The 25100-nt window shown below is 39.0% G+C and overlaps 1 protein-coding gene across 8 annotated transcripts; it reads right to left on the bottom strand.

Moving 5' to 3' along the window:
* Positions 1-39: 39 nt before the first annotated feature.
* LOC132259987 (F-actin-uncapping protein LRRC16A) lies at positions 40-24945 on the bottom strand. 8 transcript variants are annotated; one of them, XM_059757865.1, is made up of 22 exons: positions 24646-24945; positions 15223-15320; positions 12159-12338; positions 11963-12046; positions 10371-10507; positions 9956-10045; positions 9696-9857; positions 9511-9608; positions 9185-9226; positions 8002-8189; positions 7837-7914; positions 7570-7751; positions 7012-7163; positions 6135-6940; positions 5877-6052; positions 5253-5415; positions 4429-4509; positions 3701-3721; positions 2329-3208; positions 2009-2179; positions 1679-1878; positions 40-1505 (listed from the first exon to the last, which is right to left on the bottom strand). In XM_059757865.1, exons 1-22 carry the CDS (start codon positions 24692-24694, stop codon positions 1413-1415), a joined length of 4131 nt encoding a protein of 1376 aa, XP_059613848.1. In that variant the 5' UTR covers positions 24695-24945; the 3' UTR covers positions 40-1412. The 8 variants fall into 8 exon arrangements, with proteins under 8 accessions (XP_059613848.1, XP_059613844.1, XP_059613849.1 ...); XM_059757861.1 differs by lacking the exon at positions 24646-24945 and adding an exon at positions 20704-21052; XM_059757866.1 differs by lacking the exon at positions 9185-9226.
* Positions 24946-25100: the final 155 nt, after the last annotated feature.

The following is a 25100-nucleotide window of genomic DNA, read 5'->3' as shown; positions in this document are numbered from 1 at the left end:
TTTTGTGCCATTTTCCTCTGGGAATAGAAAAGACAATCGTCATATCGAACACTATATTTCTTAGATTATTACTTTCCCGCTACAAGTTATGTTTCCACATCTCGAGAAAATTGGATAGAAAAACGCAAGATTTTGTTATAGTGTTACACAAAAAAAAAAAGTCAACAGAAATCACAGGACAGAAAATGCCTCTCGCCATCGCTCTCGATAAAATGTACAACAGAAAAATGTCTCGGAAAAAGAAATCCACCTTTGTGGCCTTCATGGCAGTTCTGGCTCTCAAAAGTATCATTAATTTTTCTATCTCAAAAGTAACATTTGGAATGTGTGTCATTTTGCGGGATAAAGTGTGTCGCCAAGTGTTGTGAGAAAAATGCCTTCAAAATGGTCCAGAAAGAAAATCATCTTTTTTCTTTTCATTTCTTCTCCGGGAGAAAATGCTTCACAGAGAGTGAAAGGAAAAAAACCTCTAAAAGGTTTTTTTCTTGAAACACCTACAATATATTGTATTACTATGTTTTTTTCCGTGGGTTTGTCTCGTTCAATGAATTATTTTTCCAAAAAACTACGAATGAATTATACTTTTTTTTCTTCTTCTTTGCTTTAAGACCGTTTTCAACTCTAATCCTATTCTCTTCTCGCTAAAACACTATTTCACATTTTCTTCTCTCTCTTTTCTTTTCTCTCCTCTTTTTCTTCTTCTTTTAAATATAATTATGTGTTGTATATGAACTGTGATTAATAGATTCTTCTCGTTTAATCCTTTCTATATATGAAAATATGTTTGAAATTGAAAACTTTCCAAATAGACTAGGGTATAAGTTATAATTTTTCACAATGGATGTTTTTTCTCTCCTCTCGAGAAATCCATCTCTTTTCTTTTTTTCCTTATCTCCGCCTCCACTTTCAATTGAAAATTAATCTCAAGAGCAAAAATCTTGCCCCTCTCAGCTCTCTTTCACTTGCACGATAAAATTGGCACCGTTTTTTCATCATCTTCTTTTTCTTCTTCCTTCCAAAAGCCAATAAAAACCGAAAAAAAGACTTCAATACAGTTGAATTTCTGGAAGATTTTCTAATACTTTAAGACGAATCATCAGTCCTGAAATAATCATCATTTCCAATTGCTATTCTTTCGGATTAAATTTCTCCCTGCTTTTTCATTAAATATATTAAACGTGTACCACAACTTTTGTCCGATTAATTGAATATTAATGTCCGAATAATGGGTTAAAAGGTCGAATTGTTCGTATTTACAAGAAAAATCATCAATAAAATCTCCTCTTCTTCTTTTTTTCTCCTCCATACAAATTTCAAACACGATTCGGTCGTGATGGAAAGAAAACTTGAGAGACACTTTAAAAAAAAAGAAAGAACAAAGAGAAATTGTCGCTTGTAAAAAATGCTAAACTCTAGACGTCGACTGAATCATCCTTGGTGTATTGCGTCTCCTTGTAGACTGTTTGGCGGAGGTAGGATTTCTGTAGTCCTTCAACTAACGTCTCCTGCAAGAGAAACAGAAACGCATTAATTCCATCCATCTTCACAAAATATGCCATAAGCAAAGATTTTCTCCACAAATCCAAAGAGAGAGAGAAAGAAACTAAATTGCTTGCAAAATGTGCTGAGAAAATTCAATGAAACACAAAGAAATAAAAAAAAAAATCCAAAATCAAACCTCAAATAGGGTGGAAATGTGTTTGCCAGCAATTTTGCGGACGGGTTCGGGTTTGGCGGCATCCACTGGAGGACTAGGAGGACTTTCCACTACATTCACAGCATTCGTTGCATTCATATTAACACTACTGCTATTGTTATTATTGCTGATGGTTTGGGAATGTCTGGGCACGGGGATGGGCTTTTTACTTGGGTCAATAACTAAAGAGAAAAAAAAGAGAGAGAAAGAGACACACGCAGATGCTCAAAATCAAAAGTGAAAGGATATAAAAGCGTCGTGATAAAGAAATCAAAATACAAGATGGTGAAGATGAGACTATTTTTTCTTTACCTCCAAGACGATTCAATCCAGCCGCCATGTCCCGAACTGACTTCCTCTCCAGCGCTGCTCCCGGTGTGATGCCCACAATGCTGCCACCGCCACTGCCCAGAGCAATTCCCGGGCTGATTCCCACAATTGAGCCACCAGGAGCCTGTCCAGCAATCGGAACCACGTCCACATCTGCCCAAAGAGAAGAGAATTCAGCACTTGAACGCTAGACTCCGCCCAATTGAAAGCCCCGCCCACTTAAACAATTCTTTAATTACGCACAATTTCCAAAGCTTCGCTTTCTATCTTGATTGATAGCTTGATCAATTAACTCCACTCACCATTGTCTATGCCATCTGGAGTGGTTTTTGTGGAATCGCTGCCGCTGCCATAGTCGGACTTCGCCTCATTTCCCGCCACTGACCAGGGCCTGGGCTTGGGACTGATCAGAGGCGTCTTGACAATTCCATTGCCCGGCTTCAGATCCGCCACGTGACTCTTGATCGACTCACTGCTGGGCGATCTGAGTTTGCCCGCATCGTGATTCACAGGCGGGATCAGTCTTTCCTCAGTCTCATGATTCACCGCCACTGTCGTCGGACTGGCGTCGGTGTTCATCTTCACCAGTGGCGACTTGCGCCCAATCACCGGTGAACACTTCTCCAGATTGTCCGTGGAGCGCGATCTGGGCGTCCACACGACACCCTTCATCAGCGGTGAACTCCTCTCCAGCTTCACCGGGCGTCGCTCCTCGAGAATGGGCGTCGTCTCGCCCGACGTCATGTTCGACAGCTTCCCATTCTCGTCGCGACTCATCGTGGGACTGTCCACGAAGCTCAGCGAGCTGCACTCCTCGGACGTGGGACTGACCAGTGGGGTGATTGTGGTGGGTGTGACTGAGCCAGGGCGGAAGAACTGATCCAGACCATCGCCATGAACTGTGTGCTCCTGCAGCAGCGGTCGCGTGGGCGCCCTCGTCTTCGCCCTCTTCGGCCGCCCCTTCACCAAATGCTGCAACTGATGCGACGTGCTTGGCAACTCCGTGATCGAGTCACAATTCTCATCCACCTTCTCGTGCACGCCACTCCGATGGGACACCGGCGACTCCAGCAAGTCCGGAATGTGACCCAAGCTGAGGTTCTCAATGCCCAAGCCCACCACCGACTGCGGGCGCACCTTCTTGGCAATTGAGCGTCGTTTGGACGTCAAATGGGGCGTTGCCTATAATTTTATCATCAAACACAGATTTGCATGTTAAAACCATTCCTATCTTTCACTCTCCATCTGGGAAGGTCAAAAGGAACAACTGAGCAGAAAAAAAACACGAGCAATCATCATAAAATGATAGTCATCACAAGAAGAGAAATGTGGAAAATTTCTCCAAGTATATATTCTAAATTGATCATAATTTCCACGTGTCAATTGGGTGTAAAAGGAGGGAAAAAGAAAGGAAAGAAGGCACTATATTAAATTAGTAGAAGCAGATATTTACAGAAATATGACTTTCACACCTCTTCGATGTGTTTTTGCAGTGAAATTAATCGTTGGAAACATGATTTTGTCCTTTAAGAGTAAAATTAAGCTTGATTTGAGAATTAATTAACAATTTTTCTCCTGCAAAAACACACCAAAATATTTCTATTTTCAATGTTAATGAAGAAAAGCACAATCAAACAACAACATTTTGTACATAAAATATGATATTTTACTTACGAGATTCAAATACTCCAATTTCTTTTTGTATTGTGAAATGTCGTGATATATTTTATATATATATAAGAGTGGAATTTTATGGGTGCCGATGATGTTGCGAACGAAACAATAAACAAACACAAATGGATTAATTAGTCGTGTGTCAATATAAACGGCATTATGAAGTGTTGTGTATATGAATTATTTTGATATAATATCAACATTTGTAGTAACTATTTGCCACCCATATATAATATAAAATATCCCTTCAATTTCCTCCTTAATTTCCCAGAAGAACCATAAGTGAAGTGTTATGAAATTTTTCACTCTTTTGTCTCTCTCTCTCTCGTCACATTTTGATGCGTCAATCTTTCTTCCATTCTTCCCTTCACTTCCTCGTCAAACACAATAAATACACCAGTGATTGTATTAAATGATGTGACAAGGAAAAAAAAAAACCACACACAAAAATATTTACATCAACTTATTATGAGTCACAAAGCTCTGCGAAGAAGCAGAAACATGATCTCTCCCAACCCTGGAAATTGGTTAAAAATGCAAATTTCTCTCTGTCTCACTCCCAAAATGTGTCCATTGTGTCCACTAAATGACACTGTGAAATGCCCACTGAAGCATCCCATCAATTGCAATGAATTAGAGAAAGAAAGCCCATCGAAAAAACAGCGCTCCATCTCTCACTGTTAAATGCAAATGATTTAATAAGATTAAACAATGAAGATAATACTCACAGTGGGTGAATCGAGACCCAACTTCGGCAGATCCAATCCATGAGTCTCCAGCGACATGAGACCCATTGAGTCTTTGAAGTTCTGCAAAGCAAAGAGAGAAAGAGTGTGTCTTAGTCAGCCGAAAGGGAAGTGTACAATTAAGAGGATCAAGTGTGATAAACGTTCACACAAGAGATACCATCAATTTTATCGCACGCATATTTTTCCTATCCACCCAATTGATAACATTAATACCGACTGAGAGAGAAAATTGAGTTCGATGCGAAAGAAAAATACACAGTGAGCTGCTTAAGCAGTGAAGATTCTCGATAGAAAAGGGAAATAGTCATTAATTTGACACTGGGGAGTTTTCATTGAGACGGTTTCCTCTTGAGAATAAATCAAGTTAATTGAAATACATGGCTTTCCATGGAGGCAAATTAACTTTAACCTCATTCCTTCTTGTCTTCCACAATTCTTCTGTTTTTCAAATTACTTCCAACAAAGTATTCACTTTGCAACAGTTGATTTTAGGCAATTTATAACAGTGGCAAGAAGAAAAAAACATTCAAACAGTCAAAAAATCTGTAAACTTATAGAAAAGTTCTTCAAAACATCGTTTAAATCTACAAATTCAGCTACAAATTCTTCTGAACCATTCAATAAATTCCATTATTTGATTGTTTTTCTGAGAATCGCGTCGGTTTCTGACCAGAAATGCTGAGAATAACTGTGAGTCACTTTTGATTTTATACACCAACATCGCTAATTAACTTGAATATCATCACAGCGACCGCCCAAAAGCTGCCTTTGAGAAGTGCACACAAGAGATAAGAGAATTATACCTGATTTGATCTACTCCTGAGCACATCTGGCGTGTTGAGATCATCATAGGTCAAGTGTGGTGAATCGGCAATGCCAAGTCCTCTTCTGTATCTCGTCAGAGCTTCAACAACCTCATCTGTGGCACGATCTGCAATCACTCCGGCCAGCGCTTGTTCCACTTCACTGCAAAAAAATAAGAAAAGACAGAAATTGTGGGTGATTTTTCACTGATCACGAGACACTTTGAAGGGATTCTGAGACTTGATATGTTGTAGCTCAATATCTGCTCTCAATGGGATTTCATCATAGCCTGCGGCTCTCCTGGATTTTTCCCTCTTGCAACAGCAGCACCACGAGAAACAGCCACAGCCCATGGTTTGCAATCCACACTCACTATATTTCTTAACCCCACAAAAAATCACACACTCAGTGCCAAACCTTGTGCTGTAGTAGTTATCATTGTGTAAGATAGTGTTTTTTATCACCTTCCCGTGTGTTTTTCTTACACGGAAAAATAACCCACAAACACACACACAGACAGAATGAAGACTTTTTCGTCACTTCAGCACAAAATAAAAGCCGTTTAAGGCACTTTTTTCTCTCTCTCAATCACAAAGCCACCCACCAAGAATATCAAAACTCACCTGATTTTATTCATAATTTCACTTCCAGCACTATTTACGATGCAACTTGTGAGAAATTCCTCAGACACATTGAGTCTCTCCAGGCAGTTCTTCCTCAGTTCGTTGATAACATTCTGATTTCCCAGCGATTTCGGACACTGGTCAACCCCCGTGCGCAGCATTGTCTCCATCGTTTCCTATCATTATTTTCCATGAAAAGGCGTCAAAATTTTTTGATAAATCGGCATTAACATGATAAATTATATGAGAGAGTCTCACCTCTAGATAAGCTTGAATAACATAGCTCAAGTCACTCGCCATTCGTCCAAGTTTCACCTCAATTGGATGCATTTCACATCTCACTGCTTCTTGAAGCTTCGGCAGAAGTTGCTTCGAATTCTCAGCATCATCTAGCAATCTCTGAACTCCTGTGTCATTTGAATTCTGTCTCAGAGACATTGTTTCTTGTGTCTCAGACACCAATTTGTCGATAAGTTGATGTGTTGATGACAGCAAGAATCCATGCTGAAGCCTAAATCCTTGTCCATTGCTCCTCTTCAAGCCATTCCCATTTCTCTGCAGCAACTCTTGCATCCTCCTCATCACGCTGTCCGTCTTCTCCGGGTGATTCTTGAGACATGGCGCCATATCAAACACCGGAAAGGGAATTGTCTTCATGCTGTAGTTATTCTCAAGTGCATAAACAATATCCGAATAGCCCTGAAGTGTAATATTATTGCGATCCATTGAAATTGTTCGCAACTTATTGTTGATTTGCAATGCCTTTGCCAATAGACGCGCCCCAATATCACCCATGAGATTCCCACTGATGTCCAGCATCTGAAGTGACTGATTGCTGCCCAGAGCATTGATGAAATTGTGAATATCATTGCGCAACTTATTCTCCGACAACACCAATTCCGTCAATGGGAAGTCATCCTTCTGCACGAGCGCCACAAGAGCCTCCATTACAGATCCAATGTGCTTCACCTTCATTCCCGTGAAACTCCTCGTCATGTGGAGACTCTTGATAGATGGATTCTTTCCAATTGCCGTGAGAACAGATGACAGTTCGGCATCAAGATCTGCAGAGAAAAGAGAAGGAGAGTGAAATGTGTATTTTGCGTGGCAGGGAAACAATTGCGAGCACACTCACTATTGTCACTGATGTCCAGACTCTGCAGCACGCGAACCCCATGGATACATGACTCGAGTACATGGGCACCCTGCGAGCCCAATTGATTGCAACTGAGGTCTAAATACAGGCCAGCTGTGGACTCATTGCACGCCAAACCCAGAAGGAGGTGCCTGACAGGGGGAAAGCAGTCAAAAGGTCATTAGTCAACTCACCATTATTCCATTGTACAACGCCTGTCACGCGCTTTTCCGCCACCATTTCGCAAGGGAAATGGTATTTTTATCATTTTGACAAAACGGGAAATTCATTAGGGAAATTTCATTACAATTTTAGACAACATACGCGAGGTGGAGAGTGTTTTTTTTTTCTCTTTAAATCTCCAACTAACTGTAGCTACAATGTATTGTAAAATGCTTCTTTTGTAATTGTTTTGCTTTCAAGACAATTCACTTAAGTACTCTTCACAGCAAAATCCCTATTTTCTCCTCAAAAGACCCCCTTTTTGTTAAATGACACAAGTGCCAATTTGAAAGGATACAAGAATTTGTCTACAAAAACCAGAAGAAAAGTACTCACTTGAGAGCCTCCATCGGGAGTTTACAGTAGGAAATATTGATGTGCTTCAAACTCAGTGAACTTGTAAAAAACTGCTTAAACGACGGTGGGATTTCCTTGCCTTTCTTCGTGTTGAACGAATTATGCGATACGTTGAGGTGCGCCAAGTGGGTTCCACAACCCCTCAAAAGGGCACCAAATAGCTACACAGCCAAAGATAAGAGAGAGAGAGAGAGATTAATTTAAAACTTTCCATCCTCCACACAGAGAGCCTCTCTTTCCCCTTACATTTTCCAACGTGGTGTCCGTGGCAGAAATGTTCAAGTGTTCCAGCACATTAGGTTGAGCAAGAAAGTTGTAAAGATTCTATAGAAATAAAAAAAACAGTGAGTGAAAAAGGGTGGAAAATGTTAAGTTGACGCGTGATGTTGCTTCTTAATTGCATCAACTCACGTTAATGTCATCTTTCAAATTGTTTCCACTCAAGTCCAAATAGGTCAGCGAATTGGAAATGCTCTGATTGAGGGAGAGTGAGTGTGCAACTTGATTAACACCCTTCGCCGTTAATCCACAGTGAGACAGTGAGAGTTTGCACAGACCCTTCGACACTTTTGCTATGGGTCCGGCCAAGTGAATGGCGCCTGAAAAATCCAATTAAACACCATTTAATATGAACAAATTGGGCCAAAATTCAATTGTCATCAACAACACAAACTATCGCGATGAGTTTTGTCAACTATCTTAAGTATATTAAGTAAGGAAAATTGAGTCACTAAATCAAGTATATAAAAAAAGAACGAATGAACAGGGAAATAATGCAACAAGATGATTTTCCCTGCTTCTCTTTTGGATTCATTAATGCTTGCGTGTGTCAAAACTGTGTAGCGTGTTGTGGACTCAAAATAAACATGAAAAGAGTGTGAGATGTATATATATGATGACGAGGAAAATGATTGGAATTGAGCAGCAAAAGAACCTCAATAAAAATGTGTTATTAAATAAAAAATCCATTTCACAAGTTCAATAAAAGCTTCCCATTTACGTTTTTTTTCTTCTTCTCACATGACAAAGAAGAAGAAGACATTCAATGATCATTTCTTTTTCCCTATCCTAAGTGGATTTTTTAACAGAAGAAGAAGATGAAAAATGAATGGCAGAAATAATATGATTTCTAGCTTTCTTCTATATCACGTGCAATCAACATGAAAACTATAATAATTTATTGTTATTATTGGAAATGTGAATATTCATTGCAACTCAATTCGATACTGAGAAATAAAACCAGAGTATTTCATAGAGAGTGAAAAAGCAAATCTATTTCACTTCATCAATTGCAATACAGAGACGAATCACTCTCATTGAAATACTCCCCTTTAAAAGAAAAATCAATGAAATTTTGCTTTCTGTTTTCTATATGTCAGACTTTCTTCCAATTCTGTCTCTGCATGGAAAGAATAAATAATAATAATAATAGTACGAGTGAAGGGAAATCAAAATGCATCTACAGCAGAGGAAGAAGTATGAAAAAAATGGCCAATTGTTGAATGAAACTGGCAAAGAGGCGCACATTCAGAAGTATATAATAATAAAAATAGTTGCCAAAGAAAATTGAGGACACAATGTAGGGAATGCAAACCTTGCACTAACTTCCCCACAAGGGCGCACAGGGAGGTTGCACCTACAAGACAATCATGTAAGAGTTAGGCCAGATAGATTATAAATCGAGTTAATATAAGATTTTTACACCGAACAAAAAAACACTCCTAAAATCTGATTCTCTCTCGTCCAATTGTTTTACATGTTAACAAAGTTATATTCTGAATTTTGCCTCATCTTCTCTTCTATATCCTTTTCTTTATATACTCTCAACCAACACAAAAAATGAAAGAAAAATAGGAACCAAATCAACAACAATCTCCACACATTGCAGTCTATTTAGAGACAGAAAAAAATTCAATTCACCTTTATCCTCGATGACATTGTGACTTAAATCAATGGTTCGAAGAGCTGGATTATTATTGGTGATCACAGATACAGCCAGCTTATGAAGAAAGTCAGACCTGACGGAGAAAATTCAATTACAATTCCCCTCCATTTGGGACAGAAGAAGATTACAACATTTGCCACCACATCGAGAGAGAGCTTACCGAAGTCCTAAAGCTTCCAAATGTAACTCCTCCAGCCACATTGACCGTCGCAAAACATGAAGGATTCTATCCAGTGACTCATTGGAAAGGCGTGTATGAGAAACTTTTAATCCACGAAAGAATGTGTTGTATTCCAGGGCCGATATTATCGCCATCAAGTCCCTTCATTTGCGTGGGCGAGCGTGAAAAAGAGAGAAGAGAAAGTTTTCACATCCATTCCACAACATCACACATATTTTTGTCGTGATAAAGAGCCTCACTTTGGTTCTAAGTGATCGAAATCTCGTAAATTCAGTACTCTCGTATCGTGAGACAGATAGATTGTGTCAATATCCCAAGCGACTTCCTCTCTGCAAAATAGTGTAAAAAGAGTGGGAAAGATATATTAATATATTATTACCATATTCAACTGAACTCTTCCACTTTACTCTCCATATTATACACCACCTTTCCACATTGCATAAAATATTTATATTTATTCTCCACAGAGAGAAAGAGAGCGAGAAAGAAATGAAAATTGTAGTTTTATTTTTGCTGGTAAAAACCTGAGAACTCTCATTTGTCATATTTCACTAAAAAACACTTTATATTTAAATTCCCACTTTTCTCTCTCTCTCGCTCTTCTTCTTTTTCTCCCTCCGTCAGCAAGGTGAAAAGAACGAAGGTGTTACTCACCTGTAGGGGACACCATGATAATCACACATGCATGCATATTGCGTGCTAAAACCGCCACATGGACCCAAATTTCTCGGATCCGATGGCCTCAATTCGTCTGAGAATATCGTTTCACGTTCTGTCGGCTGTACATCAATCTGCGAATGGCGGAAAAGAAGGTTGGAATGAAATAGAAGCGCGCATACACACTTTTTTTTCTCTCGAAATGCTGAGAATTCACACGACAATGCAATGGCAATGCATTCAACCATAATTTCCAGCAATGCAGAGAGGGTTAAATGGTGTGATTCACACTCAATGTCAGTGGAATCATCCCACTAAACACGGATTATTTTATATTCATTTGTGGCATTCCAGTCAACTTCTCAACCATGTTTTATGACCCATGCCAAGTATATGTTCTGTGAATATTGTCTAAACTAGAAAGTGACCGAACGTATCATGTGAGTTAGGACGGGATAATTTCAATAAATCAGAAACTTTAAGTATAAATTGATTCTTCATAAAATCAGACAAGATTGATAAAAATATGGAGAAATTCTCAGTCACACAAGAAATGTTAAAAATGTGTTATATTGATTTAACACACGCTTTTGCTGTTCTGAATCACACATGTTTAACTATTTTGTATCGTCTGAATGTGTAATTTAACACGACGTCCAGAGGTTGTTGTTTGAAATAATGTGGAATGTGTAAAGAACAAATGAGTGACAGATATGAATCCACAAATATCTTGCTAAAATGGATAAATCTGCAATTGTGGCTCTAATTTTCAAGCATGAATATTAAAGATATATGCAGTAAATTGTTTTTATCGTGTATTTACTAAATATTTACTTGCATTTTAACAATTTAGGAAAATTTCACCATTTTTCCTCTCTTACACATTGTGGAATCGCTTAAAACTCTAAAACATGTCTGTATTTGACTGAGAATTTCTCCAATAATCACACAATAAATCCTACACAAGCAATTCAACGTCTGGTCACTTCAATTGAGTCCGAAGAAAATGCTTAGGAATTTCCTGCAAATACCAAAAACCGTCTTCAGTGTTAACACGATAAGCATTTCTAGTATTTCACCCAATAAACATCAGCAAAAATGGCGTGGTAAACAAGACGCAAAACATGAGGAAGCTTCTTATATAACGCATGTACAAGAACACTCAAGCCGTTAATTGATAAAAAGAAGGCAATCTCATAACCGCTGTGTAACATAATTTTGACGATCGGAACAGCAATTCTCGTGCACGTCTGACCCATTGCATGGCGTTTGGTCATTGAAATTGCGACTAACGTGAAAGTGATTGCACACAATGTTGGTCAATTTCTCAACATGGGAATTATATTTCATATACACAAATTGACCCGTCTTCATGGTCTGCTTTTTCACATAAATACACCACACAACAACATACTTCAGCCTGGCGGGCAAATGTTCTTCGCCATCGGCACACTAATAATAAATTAAATACAACTACGCCGCGTGTGTTGAGTCTTTTGAACGTGACAACACTTAAAATATTAATTCAATATCTAGACAACACTTAGAGGGCTTCGCATTAAAGATGGGGGAAGGCACTTTACACTCACCTTCCTGATGATGTACTTGAGAGGAACTGTTGGAAATATCTGCTTTATTGACGATGTTAAATCAGTGAGAATCACATCGGCGTTCTGGTTGCAAGTTAGAAATGAAAAATGGGGGAGAGAAAAGAAGGCAATATTCAATCCACGACGTCTCAATAAATCTCTCCTCTTCTTTTCCAAAGGCATTGTGTATACTCACAGAGCTGAAATTCACTGCATCACCAGTTGTCACGAAGGAGTAAGTGCGTTCATTGGTTGTAATTGAAAAATGTGTTGGCCTCTTGCTTTCAATTGATTGAATATCTAAATAGTGAAAATGGCAGTCTATCTTTGTGGGCACCTTTGCAATCAGCAAGTATATCCGAACTGGTGTAAAAACCTATGAGAAATTTTAAACCAAAAAATTACTCATGCAAAATATAAAAGGCTATTAATCATCCAGACACAACATAACCCAGCTTATCTCTCTGTCTTAAATGCTCGAGAGTCTCGAGAGGGAAAAATGTTAAGTAATGACAAATTTCTCTCTCTCTCAGTGGCAAAGAAATCCAACCAACATTTCACCTATCAAGGCTCATTAGAAGGACTTTCAACTGTGAGTGCAAAAAGTATTAAATACACTTTTCTCTTTCTTTTTCTTTTTCACCCCCCAAAGACAACTCTGCAAACAACAATTTCATGTGGGAAAATTCACCCTCTAGGCTTTTCCCTACTCAGATTTTCTGCATCGTTTATTTTGAGGTGAAATACATATAACGATTTTTTTTCCTCTAGGTATATTCTTCCCAGTCTCTCTTTCCTTGGCAATTTCCCTCCTAATAAGCAACATTTTCCACCACATATTCAACCACTCGACTTACACCACTAATCTTCTGGAACTCACACCCCCATTAATTTCCTCACCCCTTCGCGAAAGCCGACATGGCGCAATTTTGCATGATTTAATTTCAGCAAATTTCCATTTAAATCCTGTGAGATCATTAAGGGGTTAGTTTAAATGTCATTAACTCAGCTAATGTGGTTAAAATTTCATCTTTCTGTCCTGAATTAGCAACACTTCCTTGTACACTTCGAAGAAAAATCCAAGTCAAGGTTTTCTACACTCAAAAAATGACAGTATTTCCAAGTGTAGTTAAGCAAATCGATATGGACTTTAGTATCATTTCTATGTCTTTTCCGACAAATAATCGCGTGTTTAGGCCATAAAGACTACTTAACATTTTTTGACTCTTTGCCTTCAGCCAAAAAAGGTCCAAATTGCCAATTAAGTAGTGAGAAAATCAAGAAAACATTTTAATTAATCCATAAATTTACCAAAGAAAAAAAAAACAGAGAAAAAACCTATCTAAACAAGTCATCTGGTTTTCAACATAAATAGGAGATTGAATATGTAATATTGATGATGATGGAAGTTATAAGCAAGACATTTCAGCACTTTCATCATGTAATTTTTCAATCAAGATTGTGCTCTTTTACCATTTCCTCTCATAATTCACCCTGTAATTCTTCTCTTCTCAGGCGCCTTTTGAGCAAAGCAGACTGATGAAATTGTCCCAATATTGAGCACTTGCAAGTGAAGCAACTGAGCAAAGAATTGCCTTTTTCATTTTCCCAATGAACAAAATGAAATTAAATCGCACTTTCATCATGACCCTGTGTACACTTCATCGTCAATTTATAGCCACATTCATCTGTTTTAATTTAATTTGTGTTAGTGAAATTATACTTTTTTTTTATTATTTTCCTTTGGCTACAAATATACACTGAACTCTCTGAACTGACATTTTGATATACATTTCCCCCCCGGTTTATATCATCACACGTAACGGAACATGGGTCTGAATTTAGCATTTTATGTAAGCGCCTCCAGAGGAATTTCAATCTGGTAGAATGGACTCTCTAGGTCAGAAAGAAATGAAGCACAAGCACAGCACACAGAGAGGCACTTTTTCTCAATGAGTGTCAATAAAAATTCATTTACATTAATTATATTATTCGATGATGTGTAAAAAAGTTTGTGAAGAAAGAAAAAGGCGCACACAAACACATGACAACATTATGCAAATATACTTTTGAATACAATTCCAAAAGAAAAATCGAAGAGAAGTAACAGTAAATTGTGTCTAGACCTGAAATAATTCATAAACTTTGCATGTTAATTGGTGATTTGACGATGAAATTCTAGCGCCCCAAAAGAGGAGAAAAAAAACATCACCAATCGTGTCAATGTGGGTGTCTTGGTGGAAAATCGTGCCACTTCTTCTTTCACATTTTGCCGCTACAACAATTAAGAGGTGGTCTCAATTCAATTAAGAAAAAAACCCTCCTCCTGAATCACAATCATCTCTCTCACTCTCTGTCGATTATGATAATCTCTCGAGCAGTCTCCGGACTTGAAACTATAATAATAATATAGTGTAATCACTGCCAAGTACATCATTATTCAGGCAATTAACTTGCATTTAATGCATGCAAAGCATCGTCTTATGTGAAGATCCCAAGATTTGTAGACTACATAAGATATTCATCAATCAAGCTCACTTCTTTCCATCGTAAAACATTTTCATGTGGCAGATTCTATTTTTTTCTTCACATTGCAAATAGGCCTGAAAGTGAGGAATATATTCAAGCGAAGAGAGAGAGAAATTATGCCAAGTTATGATAAGCTGTCGGCTCGTGCTAATTTCTTTGTGAAAAATCAATACAGTCACTTTTGCCACATCGCATTTATTGTTATGTATTCTTATCGGCTGAAAAGCACTTTTGAATCTGTCATTTTCACAACTAATTTAGTTATTCATGCGTCATTTGCAAAACTCTGCGCATGAATCACATCCCGTTCATTGACACAAAACATTATTATTATTATCATTGACTGTAAAACCTTATCAAATCATCTACAAAAGCCCACAAAAGCTTATTAAGTTGTCACACAGAATCATTGACAAGGAAAAAAAAGAAACATTGCATTTCCGCGTATTTAGAAAGTACAAGTCTTTTTTTAAAGTCACTTTTTTTCCATGCTCTGGCGAAACGATATACTTAATCTTGCGTGGATTCTTCTCTGTTTTGGTGTAACTTTCATTGAATTACAGTTCCAAGGAGGGAAAGAGAGAAGAATAAATGAAAGAAACAAGTAAAATTGTGAGAGAAGTTGGAGAAAATTTTGTGAGAGATCTCTGTTATGTTTTTTTATACATTCGTGGCAATTTTACATAAATCCCCATTTGTTGTACGTAAATCTCTTCATCTTTTGTACTCACCAGCACCCTGTTTTCTGTCTTGTCACCTTTCGTTTCCAACTTCACAATATATTTCACCAGGATCTTCGTGTGTCGACCTAGCAGGGCTTTCACACTCTCTGCAAAAGACAGACAAGAGAATCAACAATTAGTCAATTAATACGCCATTTCCTTTTCCTTCCCGTGCAAGAGTGTGGTTTTATCTTATCAAAATCCCCTTATTTGAAAACAAATTACAATTGAAAAAATAAACAAATCTCTCTAGTCAGCAAATTGTAATTTCATTTAGCAAAAAACGACTGAAAAATTTAATCCTAGATTTACCAACGAAGATATCCTCTTTCACGCCCACACCCAACATTTTCACTCCTTCACCTCCCAAACAAGACAAGTTCAACAACAACAGATTAGTATTACATGACTCAGTGGACACTTGGGGCCTCTTTAAGCAACGACCTCGTGAGGAAATTCCCTGTTTATCGTGTTTATCGCATTCTCGTGGGCAATTTTCTCTGTCCCATGATGAGAGAGGAAAGAATGAGACACTTGGGAAGTGTCTCTAAATAACATTTCCGTGTCATTTGACCATTTCACACAGTAAAACGCGTGCTGAGGGCAAAAAAGAATCATTGGAAAAGGTCAAAAAGGGTTGCGATATTACAAGAGACGCTAAAAGTCAAAAATAAACTTGTAATCTACGCAATTCCTTCCTTTTCTCTCTCTCTCTCTGTCTGTCAGGAAAATCAAATACCGTATGCATGATTTGATGCTGTTAAGAGAGAAAAATCAACATGTTTTGCCAATGTTAAATTCTCAATGGCTGAAAATGTTTACAACCAGACGTAATTTCAATCATTTTCACCTGTTCCAAACAGATGGAGAATATTACAGAGAAACAACACATTTAGAAACTTCAACAGATTAATATCCAAATCAATTAAATTGCAATGAGAAAGTTCTCTCTCTCTGTCTTAGCAATGTTGAAAAATTATATTCCATAAACATGAATTACTTCTGCACTTAAATTCGAATTAAATTAAATACCAAAAATTTTAAGTGTTATTTCCCTCTGACGAGAATTATTGCCTTCACGATGGAAGTAGAAAAAAATATCGAGGCGGTATATTAATTTTAATATCCCTTCAAAAGATGAAATCATTTTGATTCAATCTGCGCCATTCACAGAAAACCACATGAATCACTCCAGTGGAAATTATTAAAATTTCAATGAATCTTTTGTATGGATTTTCAATTGCATTGTCACACAGAAAAGTCTTGTGGAAGAGATAAGAAATTCGTTTATGAAATTCCCCCGCCAGTCATTGTTCATCACACAACTTTAATCACTCTCTCAAGAGACATTTTCCCCAAATACGGAAGCCAAAAGGTCTCTCATCATTTTCTTTCTTTTCTTTTTCACTGTAAACACTCAAGCGGAAGACCGCTGGTCTGCGCGCTCCTCCCGAAAAACAGCGAACGTTAATTTATTTTAAATATCAAAAATCATCCTGGCAACTAATTTGTCTGACCCAAATCCTCATCACATCGTGATTTGCAAAATCAATTAAACACATTTCACATCACAATGCAAAGTAAATGCCCAATTCTAGCATACTCATCCCGCACAGCCTCCGCCTCGACGAAACACAGCCAAAACTCACGTCAACAATGTAGAAAAGGAGTGAGAGATGATGAAATCCACTGTGGGAGGCCTAGTCCCGAATTAGTTAATTTTCACTCAAGATTCCACTGCGGTGCTGCTGAATGGTAATTAAGCCATCCACAACTTCCTCAAGAAAAGCCATTGCAGGAGCCAAACTTCAAAATACCTCCACATCTTGACATGGTGAACGAGAAGAGTGCCTCACTTCTGCTCTTAAGCTCGTGATAACAACACTAAAATTCACACATGATGGAGAATCAAGTCTGAGTTGCTGGAGAAGTTCGTTAAGAGTTTCTAGTTAGGAACAAATTGAGCTGGAATTCTTTTTTTTTTTTTTTTTTTTTTTCACCGTTTCACAACTTTATTTACAAGCTGTCCGAGGACATTCAGTAAATGTATTCACATAAGGGAAAAATCACAATGTTATAGTGGGAATGAACAGCCAATGCAGACATTACCATGAGAAACTCGCTAAATTTATAATACTTATAAATCTGGGATCCAACGAGACGGAAGGTCAAGAGGATCGACACGTTTAAGGCGCCGGTATCTCCTGGTGGTAGGCAGGTGAGCGGCTAGGGTATTCGGATGGACTTCCAGTTGGTGGATATAGCGGGGGCTGAGCCGTAGGATTTGCTGTTTGACATTCAGGACTTGAAGATCTCTATGGATAACTTCATTGGTCACATACCAGTCAGCGTTTGCTAGTCTACGCAAAACTTTAGACTGGTAGCATTGAAGCATTTTTAAGTTGGTCTCGCTGGCAGAGCCCCAAATCTGGATACCGTAGGTCCAGATTGGAACAATCATGGCCTTGTAGAGCATCACTTTAGAATGCAGAGACACACTCGATCTCTTACCGACGAGCCAGTAAAGGGAGCTCATTTTCAGCTTCATCTGCTGGATTTTCGCTCTGATATGGCTTTTCCATGTGAGTCGCTTGTCTAGGTGAAGGCCAAGGTACTTGACTTCAGGTTTCTGGGGAATAGTCACGTTGTTAATGCTGACTTTTGGGCAGGATCTGCGTTTTAGAGAGAAGGAGACATGTACGGATTTCCCTTCATTTAGTCTCACTCCCCAAAGGGCGAACCACTCGGCCATGGTGTTCAAGTGGGTCTGCAGCTCACGAGAAGCAGTGTTCATGTTGGCATGAGTTGACATGATGGCTGTATCGTCAACAAACGTGGCCATTTGGACATCCTGAGAGGTGGGCAGGTCAGCCATGAACAGCATATACAACGTGGGCCCAAGAACGCTGCCCTGCGGGACCCCAGCCCGGATGAAGCGCCTAGATGATAGAGCTGAGTCTACTTTTACGAAGAAGGCTCTTTCGGTGAGGTAAGACTCCAAGAGATCGTGAAATCTTGTAGGCAGTTTTCCGCGGATTTTGTACAGCAACCCCTCATGCCATATCTTGTCGAAGGCCTGGGCTATGTCCAGGAACACAGCAGAGCAGTATTTCCCAGCGTCGAGGGCTTCCTGGATTGTTGCGACAACGCGATGAACTTGCTGCACTGTGGAGTGACTGGCCCTACATCCAAACTGGTGATCAGGTATAAGCTTAAGAGTTCTGATGGCGGGAAGGAGGTCGTTTAAAATGACTCGCTCGCATAACTTGGACAAAATTGGTAAAAGGCTTATAGGTCGGTAGGAAGAAGCCAGGGAGATGTCCTTTCCAGGTTTAGGAATCATTCGTATGGTTGCCACTTTCCAGGATTGAGGAAAATTACCCGACCTGAACACTGCATTGAAGATGTATGCAAGCAACCTTACGCATATCTCGGGTAGGCATTTAATCATTTTGCCGCTAATGCCATCGATACCTGGAGCCTTCTTCACATTAATGGATGTTTTAATGAGGGCTTTGAGGGCTGTGATTGAGCACTTGATCGAAGAATCCGGTGGTGGAGGCGATGAGTCCCTTATAAGTGAAACTCTGGCTTGAGGAGCAGAGAAAACATTTTCCAGGTGCGAAGCAAACAACTCAGCCTTCTCCTCGCTCTTCCTAGCCCAGTCCCCACTATCACGCCTCAGTGGAGGATCAGGGATCTTCGGCCTTTTCAAGTTGCGAGCTGCTTTCCACAGGGAATAGTCAGAAGACGCGTCGGGCGACAAGCCACTGAGGTATCTCTGTAGATCACTTTCTCGGGCATCACTCAGAGCAGATTTGAGCTCTTTTGTTAGGGTGTTCAGCAGCGTCTTGTCCTTGGGATCTCTCGACAGTTGGAATTTTTTTCTCTGAGCTCGCTTTTGGGCCAAGAGATCACGAATTGGCTTGGAAAGGCCACTCGATCCTCTGTTGATAATCTCCTTGGCAGGCGGCGTAGAGTCACGAGCGGCATTGCATAGTAGCTCCGCAAAGGATTCGACGGCCTGGTCAATATCCGAGGAGGATTTCGAGCTGGAATTCTTGAAGATATCCAAAAATTTCATGCTTCAGGTTTATGAAAAAATTCGAAAATATTATGAAAATGTATCTCCAAAAAAGCCTGTAAAATCACAGTGGAACGCTTATCAGAGCTTCCTGGTAAGTGTAACACCTACAGTGAGCATTATTTATGCCTATGATTTTTGGCGTTAAACTACCGCATAGTGGCGCCATCTAGGAACATAAAACTTATGAATAACCCAAACATATTTCGTAAAATTACATAAATCCCACTTTAATTGTTTTAATTAAGATATGACACTGAAACAAAAACCTGCCTAAAGACTTCCGAGTATCATTTTACTTTTTAAATTCCCCTGAAATTAACCACAAGTAGAAAAAAAAGATTAAAAATTCCATCATAGCATGTGAAGAGTAAAAAAAAAATACATTCACGAGTCTCCATGTTTCATACCGATATATCCAATGCTGAGAAAATTGCTGTGTGAAATGTAAACAAACAATTAAAGACTCCACACTTTAAACATTCACCATGGCTGAGAGTCTCTTCTCTATGGCATCTTATTTTGTCTGGGCCTCCCAAAAAGGCATCTCTTTTCTTCTTCGTCTTCATCCTACAATATGGGAGAGTGACTTTTTGAGAGAAATTGCTCCACTTGAGGAAGTACAGAGAGAAAGAGAGGTGTTTTGGTACACAACAGGGAGTTGATTTAATCAGCAGGAATTCACCTTCCATCTCTTTGCGTTGATTGAAATGCATGCGTGCCAATGTCTTTAACAAACTGACACGGAATAAATGTGGCTCAAATTTCCAACTCACAATGGCTCTTTTTTGTTGCCACTGAACCTCATTTGATGATGGCGAATTGAAGGGAAGTTCTAGGCTTTTTGTTCAGGTGCAGCCATGCAGAAGTTTTCTACTATTTCTTTACTTAGAGAGAAGTTAAATGCACTTTGTCTATACTGTGTGCCTTCATTATCAAGTCAAATGCGATGGGATTGTGTCAGTTGAAGGCGAGTAAGAGGGAAATAGCAGAGCATTTTCGAATGAATAATGTAAACACCATTGAACTGAGACTTTCATCATTCTCTCTCCCCACAAGACACTTATATGATAGAAGACACACAGTTGATAAGGCTGAAAAAGTCACTCCTCTGTGCCATTTTCACCCACAAACAGAAGAGTGCCTGAATTGACTTCTCTGAAGTCAGCAATAAAGTTCACAAAATGAAATTCATCACTCACACTCATCGCATCATGACGAAACTCACATATAGCAGAGAGAGAGATTGCAATTGAGTGCACACAAATGAGTTGTGTAAGAAGGCATGTGGTGGAATTTTTATATTGAAATGCCTTTGAAACCAGTCTCAAAATGTCCCCCAAAAGTGCGCGCACTGTGGCGAAAAACGAGCGTGTGACTTTGAATAAATTATAATTTTTCAAGACCTGTTTCATCTCCCTTCAGTAATTGCTGAAAGATATCACGCAAATTCTTCTCCGCATCCACCATCAGCATCTCATTGTGCTCCATTTCGCGACGATTCTCAATTGCTGATAATGTCTTCTTGCCTGATGGCACAACTTGATCACCGATAAATTTACCACGGATACTATTCAAAAATTCTGCCATTTCGACACGCACTAAATAGACAGATTCCTCGACATCCAAACTGCAAAAGAACTCAACTGAAACTAATCCGTGTTGAATCGAAAAAAGTGTCGCCGACCGTTTCACACTCTGTCGTCGTCTGTTTAACAGGAAAATTGCTAATAAATACACACAGAAATTCAGTGGAAAACAACGGGGACTTCAATCGTCGCGAGATAGAGCATCGGGAGTGCTTCGTTTGCGATAACACACTTTCAATATTGCATTGCCCAGCCAATCTTTGCGCCTGATAAGCATTGGATTATCAAAGTGAGAGATAAAAATACGACAATTTTCAGGTAATTTCGCTGTAAGTGCCACATTTTTCCCCACACTAACTTGCCAACCTCACGATGGCGAATCAAGATTAGAAGTGAATCAGTAACTGTTATAGTCATTTGTCTTCGGAACCAGTTTCTTGGAGATGCAAATATTTTAGATTAATTCAAAATTAGAGTCAAAATACAAAACCTGTTGACTTTCTTAGTGCCGCCAAAAATATTCTATCAAGCCACAGATTGATTATTTGACCTAAATTTTCTTCAGCGATTAAATATTTTAACTACAATTACACAAAAAACCCCCCAATCAATAAACGTCTCATAATTTTCTCAACACAAAATGTGAGTAAAACTTGAATGAATTACAGTCTTTATTTACTCCAAAAGCTTCTCAGAAATTCCTAATCAGCTAATAAAGTGAATAAATCCATTTCCAGCCTCTTTGCATGACCAGAAACGCCTCTTGGTTATAATAATTCCACAACCTATGAGATATCAATGGACAGATAAATTGCAATATATGTATTAATTCATGCGCTCATCTAATGCCATCTCATCCCATTTGTCTCAATGTCCATTGGATGAAAATATTGAAATATAAGTGCTGAGTGAATCAGAATTGAGCGGAAATTGAAAGCGATAAATCCAAATGGTAAACAGCCAACATAATTCCAGTTACGTGAAGAATGACTTTAGCGAAATCCCATCTTTTCCATTCATACGCATTCGAAACTTCTTTCTCGCCTCTTTTTTTTCTATTATTTCTTTCCCTTTTTGCAGCGAGAGCATGAAAAATAATTATGAAATTACTTCTCAGAGAAATTATGAGGCATATGATTTACGTGTATATATTTCCTCGACCATATTTTTGCCCATATGGAAAAGAAAACCGAGTGAATTCTTTGCAAGTTTTGCTATTGGCAATGGCAGGTCTGAGGGAACGTGTTTGAGTGTATGTCTTTAATCCACGCGGAAGAAGCTTGAAAAAAATACATTTGAAGCTCTTTTCCATGGGGATTAACGTGAAGTGTTTCCTCTTGAGTTGCTGTTGGTCGAAGCTCAGTGAAAAAAAAAGTGCTGTGTTGATGAAAAAATCAACAATCTGCCACCCTTTCTTCGCCCACCCGCGCGCGCGATTGATGCACTTGACAGGTCAGGAAGTGTGCAAACGATGGAAATCGATTTTTATCAGATAATCCCCATGCCATCGCTGAAAACACACTCTCCCTCTTCACTTTATAGTCAAGTGATAAGGGAAGAAAACCACTAAAAGAACAACTCACTGTCTCATCCAGGAAACCACCTTTTTCCCACCCTTTTTCCCTCTGACGGAAATGTCTTTTTTCTACGTTTTCACCCATAAATCTCTCAATAAATAACCAATTAAAGTGAAATTTTGGCATTTCATTTTGCCACCCTCACCGCTCAATGTCTCAAGAATCACACGCAAACTTCCTCAAAACACCAATTGCAGAAGAATGTGGGATTTTATCGTTAGTTTTAGTGTTTTTCAAATTATACGCCACCGACAACACAAATGATTGATTGCCCAGAGACGAAACTCTTTCCCCTATATTTATCAGAAGGAAAAGATCTCCCAGGAAGAGAAGAACCTCTTTTCTTTGTGTGAAAAATCAATTCCCCAGAGAAATACACACGGAGTTTCTCATTTCATCGATTCAACTACACAAAATATTCTCTTCAAATTCTCCTACTGAAGTATTGAGGAAGTCATTTAGAATTACAAATGACTGTTGAATTCTTCAGGATCGGAGATCAAAATACTCTCTCTCTGGGATAAATAAAGTGTTCTCCTCTGAGATTTAAAATGATTGCGATTGAAAAGAAAGTGAACTAAACGATATAATCAAAAGTGTGGAAATATGTATCCTTCTTCATCCCTAAACATTTACTCAAGAGCTCTATTGAAATTAGTCAACTGGAACTCATTTGCAAACACAACTGAGGAATTTCTGTTTTCCTTTCCCTTCAATTTTTATTTTTACCTATCTTTTTTTGGGCATGTTCAGCTGCTGTCGTTTTGGGTGGGAAGTACAAACAATAAAGTGCTTCTTCACAACATAAATCATAGTTGAGCTGTTTTACGATTTTACCCAATTCGGTAAAGAAAAACCGAGTAAAGTGTTTGCTTAGAAAATCTCTGATTAGTCAATTTTTTTTTTGCTCTACTACAAAATTTTTGAAATTCCTACCTTTTGAGACAATAGTAAAAAAAATATTATTTATCCAAAAAAACACAAATGTAAAAATAATTTCATGTTTTGCGATGTAAACTATGAAAATTGTCTCAAATTGTAGTCAAAGAAAGTAATTATAAATTTTCAATAATACTCCTAAATTTTTTTTTAAATTTCTCTGAATATTTCTCATATTTTTATTTTTTTTCAATTAAAAACTTTAAATAAGAGATAATATTATATATAAAAAAAAGTTTCTTTTAGAACTTTTTAAAAGTTTTTCTATTAACTTTGCCATATTTCAATCAAAAAATTTAATAAATATCAATAAAACTTATTTTAAAAATTCAGAAAGTATTTATTAGAAGGTATTTTGAGGGTTTTGATGTAAATTGAAAAGTAACGTTCTTTTGACTTTCTATAGTTTTCGGTTCACCAGTCGAATTTGTGTTAAACAATTTTGTAGAGTTTTAGAATCTGTTAACTGATTAACGCAAATCAGGCCCTGATAGAAGCCCAGCAACCAATACAGATGAAAACACACTCTGATAAACCTTATCAATTGCAACACCTTCGAGTGTAGTGACCAATAGAATTACCGCGCTCGGTGAATGTTTATTACACGGCTTTGATCTTGATTTGATTGCTGAACCAATCAAAACACTCCAGTTTTTTGCTCTTGTCTGCCAATAAAACGCTCAATCAGTTCATCCCGGGCGACAGAGCAACCCTTGTGGAAAGCCCGTAAAATTTTTCAGGCCATCAATCAAGCACGACAGTGTCCTTTAGGCCACTTTCCCTTTAAATCCCGCGGAAGTATGTCAGCCAGTGACCCGAAGAGCGCTCATCGGAGTTCATTAAATATTCCACCAAATCTCATTCGCATGGCAAAAATGGAAGAGCAACCCTCGCCCGGGCGCTTTTGTCAATTGCATGGGATTTTCGCCGTGGCACAATTCTAGGGGTTTTCACCCTCCGGAAGGCCGAAAAGCGGCGACAAGGTGGCTGTGCACGGCTCACGTAATTGGTTTAGCGTCCGGAGATGCGGTTCCCGGAGGACTGGCTGTGGTGGGGAGTGGGACTTTATTGATTTTCCGGGTGGGAGAGCGGAAGAGCGTCGCCGGGGTCTGTGTCTCGCCGTCCCGTGGCCGCGCAAAAAGGGGGCCTCGGGCCCATGGCGGCCTCCCGAAGGTCACCCGCAGACACTCCCTCCCGGAGTCTGTGCGGATTTCTCCACGCAAATCGATAAAGGCGTTCTCACCGTTGAGATCCTTGGTGAGCTGGGAGCGCGTCGACATCTTGTGAAACATCTGGGATGTCCTTTTTGGCAGTCCGTAAGCAGCGAAAAACACGCAATTTCGGGCCTCGCAGGAGGAGCACTTTTTTTTTTTGCACAAACTCACTAACAAACTCTCCAGTCACAGCGCGACGAGATGGACTTTTCCACGCACTTCACAGGGCACTGGCGCTCACAGACACCCTCGCGATGAACTTTCCTTTACATTTTCCACGCGCGAACCACTGGCGGAGGTGACTTTTGCAGAAAAACTGTTTCGCAGAAAAAACAGAAAACTGACGGAGGCTCTCGGGCTGACAAATCGACAAATCGATTACGTGGGACAGCGACGCTGAGCGCCTCTGGCGGTGGGACAGCGCGCCTGATGGTCGACTCGTCGATGGGTGATTTTGCCGCGCGACGAAGGGAAGATTAAAAAA

Source organism: Phlebotomus argentipes, unplaced genomic scaffold (assembly GCF_947086385.1).
Source record: "Phlebotomus argentipes unplaced genomic scaffold, Phlebotomus argentipes genome assembly scaffold_18, whole genome shotgun sequence".
Lineage (NCBI taxonomy): Eukaryota > Metazoa > Arthropoda > Insecta > Diptera > Psychodidae > Phlebotomus > Phlebotomus argentipes.
The sequence above is the reverse complement of the archived record's forward strand: the minus strand, read 5'-3'. Positions and strand labels throughout refer to the sequence as shown.

Excerpts from the sequence above, each read along its gene's own strand:
- LOC132259987 (XM_059757861.1), bottom strand. The coding sequence starts at position 20,887 with ATGGCAGAATTTTTGAATAGTATCCGTGGTAAATTTATCGGTGATCAA. Across the intron at positions 7,752-7,836 it reads CGGACACCACGTTGGAAAAT|CTATTTGGTGCCCTTTTGAG; the intron begins GTAAGGGGAAAG and ends TTGGCTGTGTAG. Across the intron at positions 4,510-5,252 it reads TCAGGAGTAGATCAAATCAG|AACTTCAAAGACTCAATGGG; the intron begins GTATAATTCTCT and ends TTTGCTTTGCAG.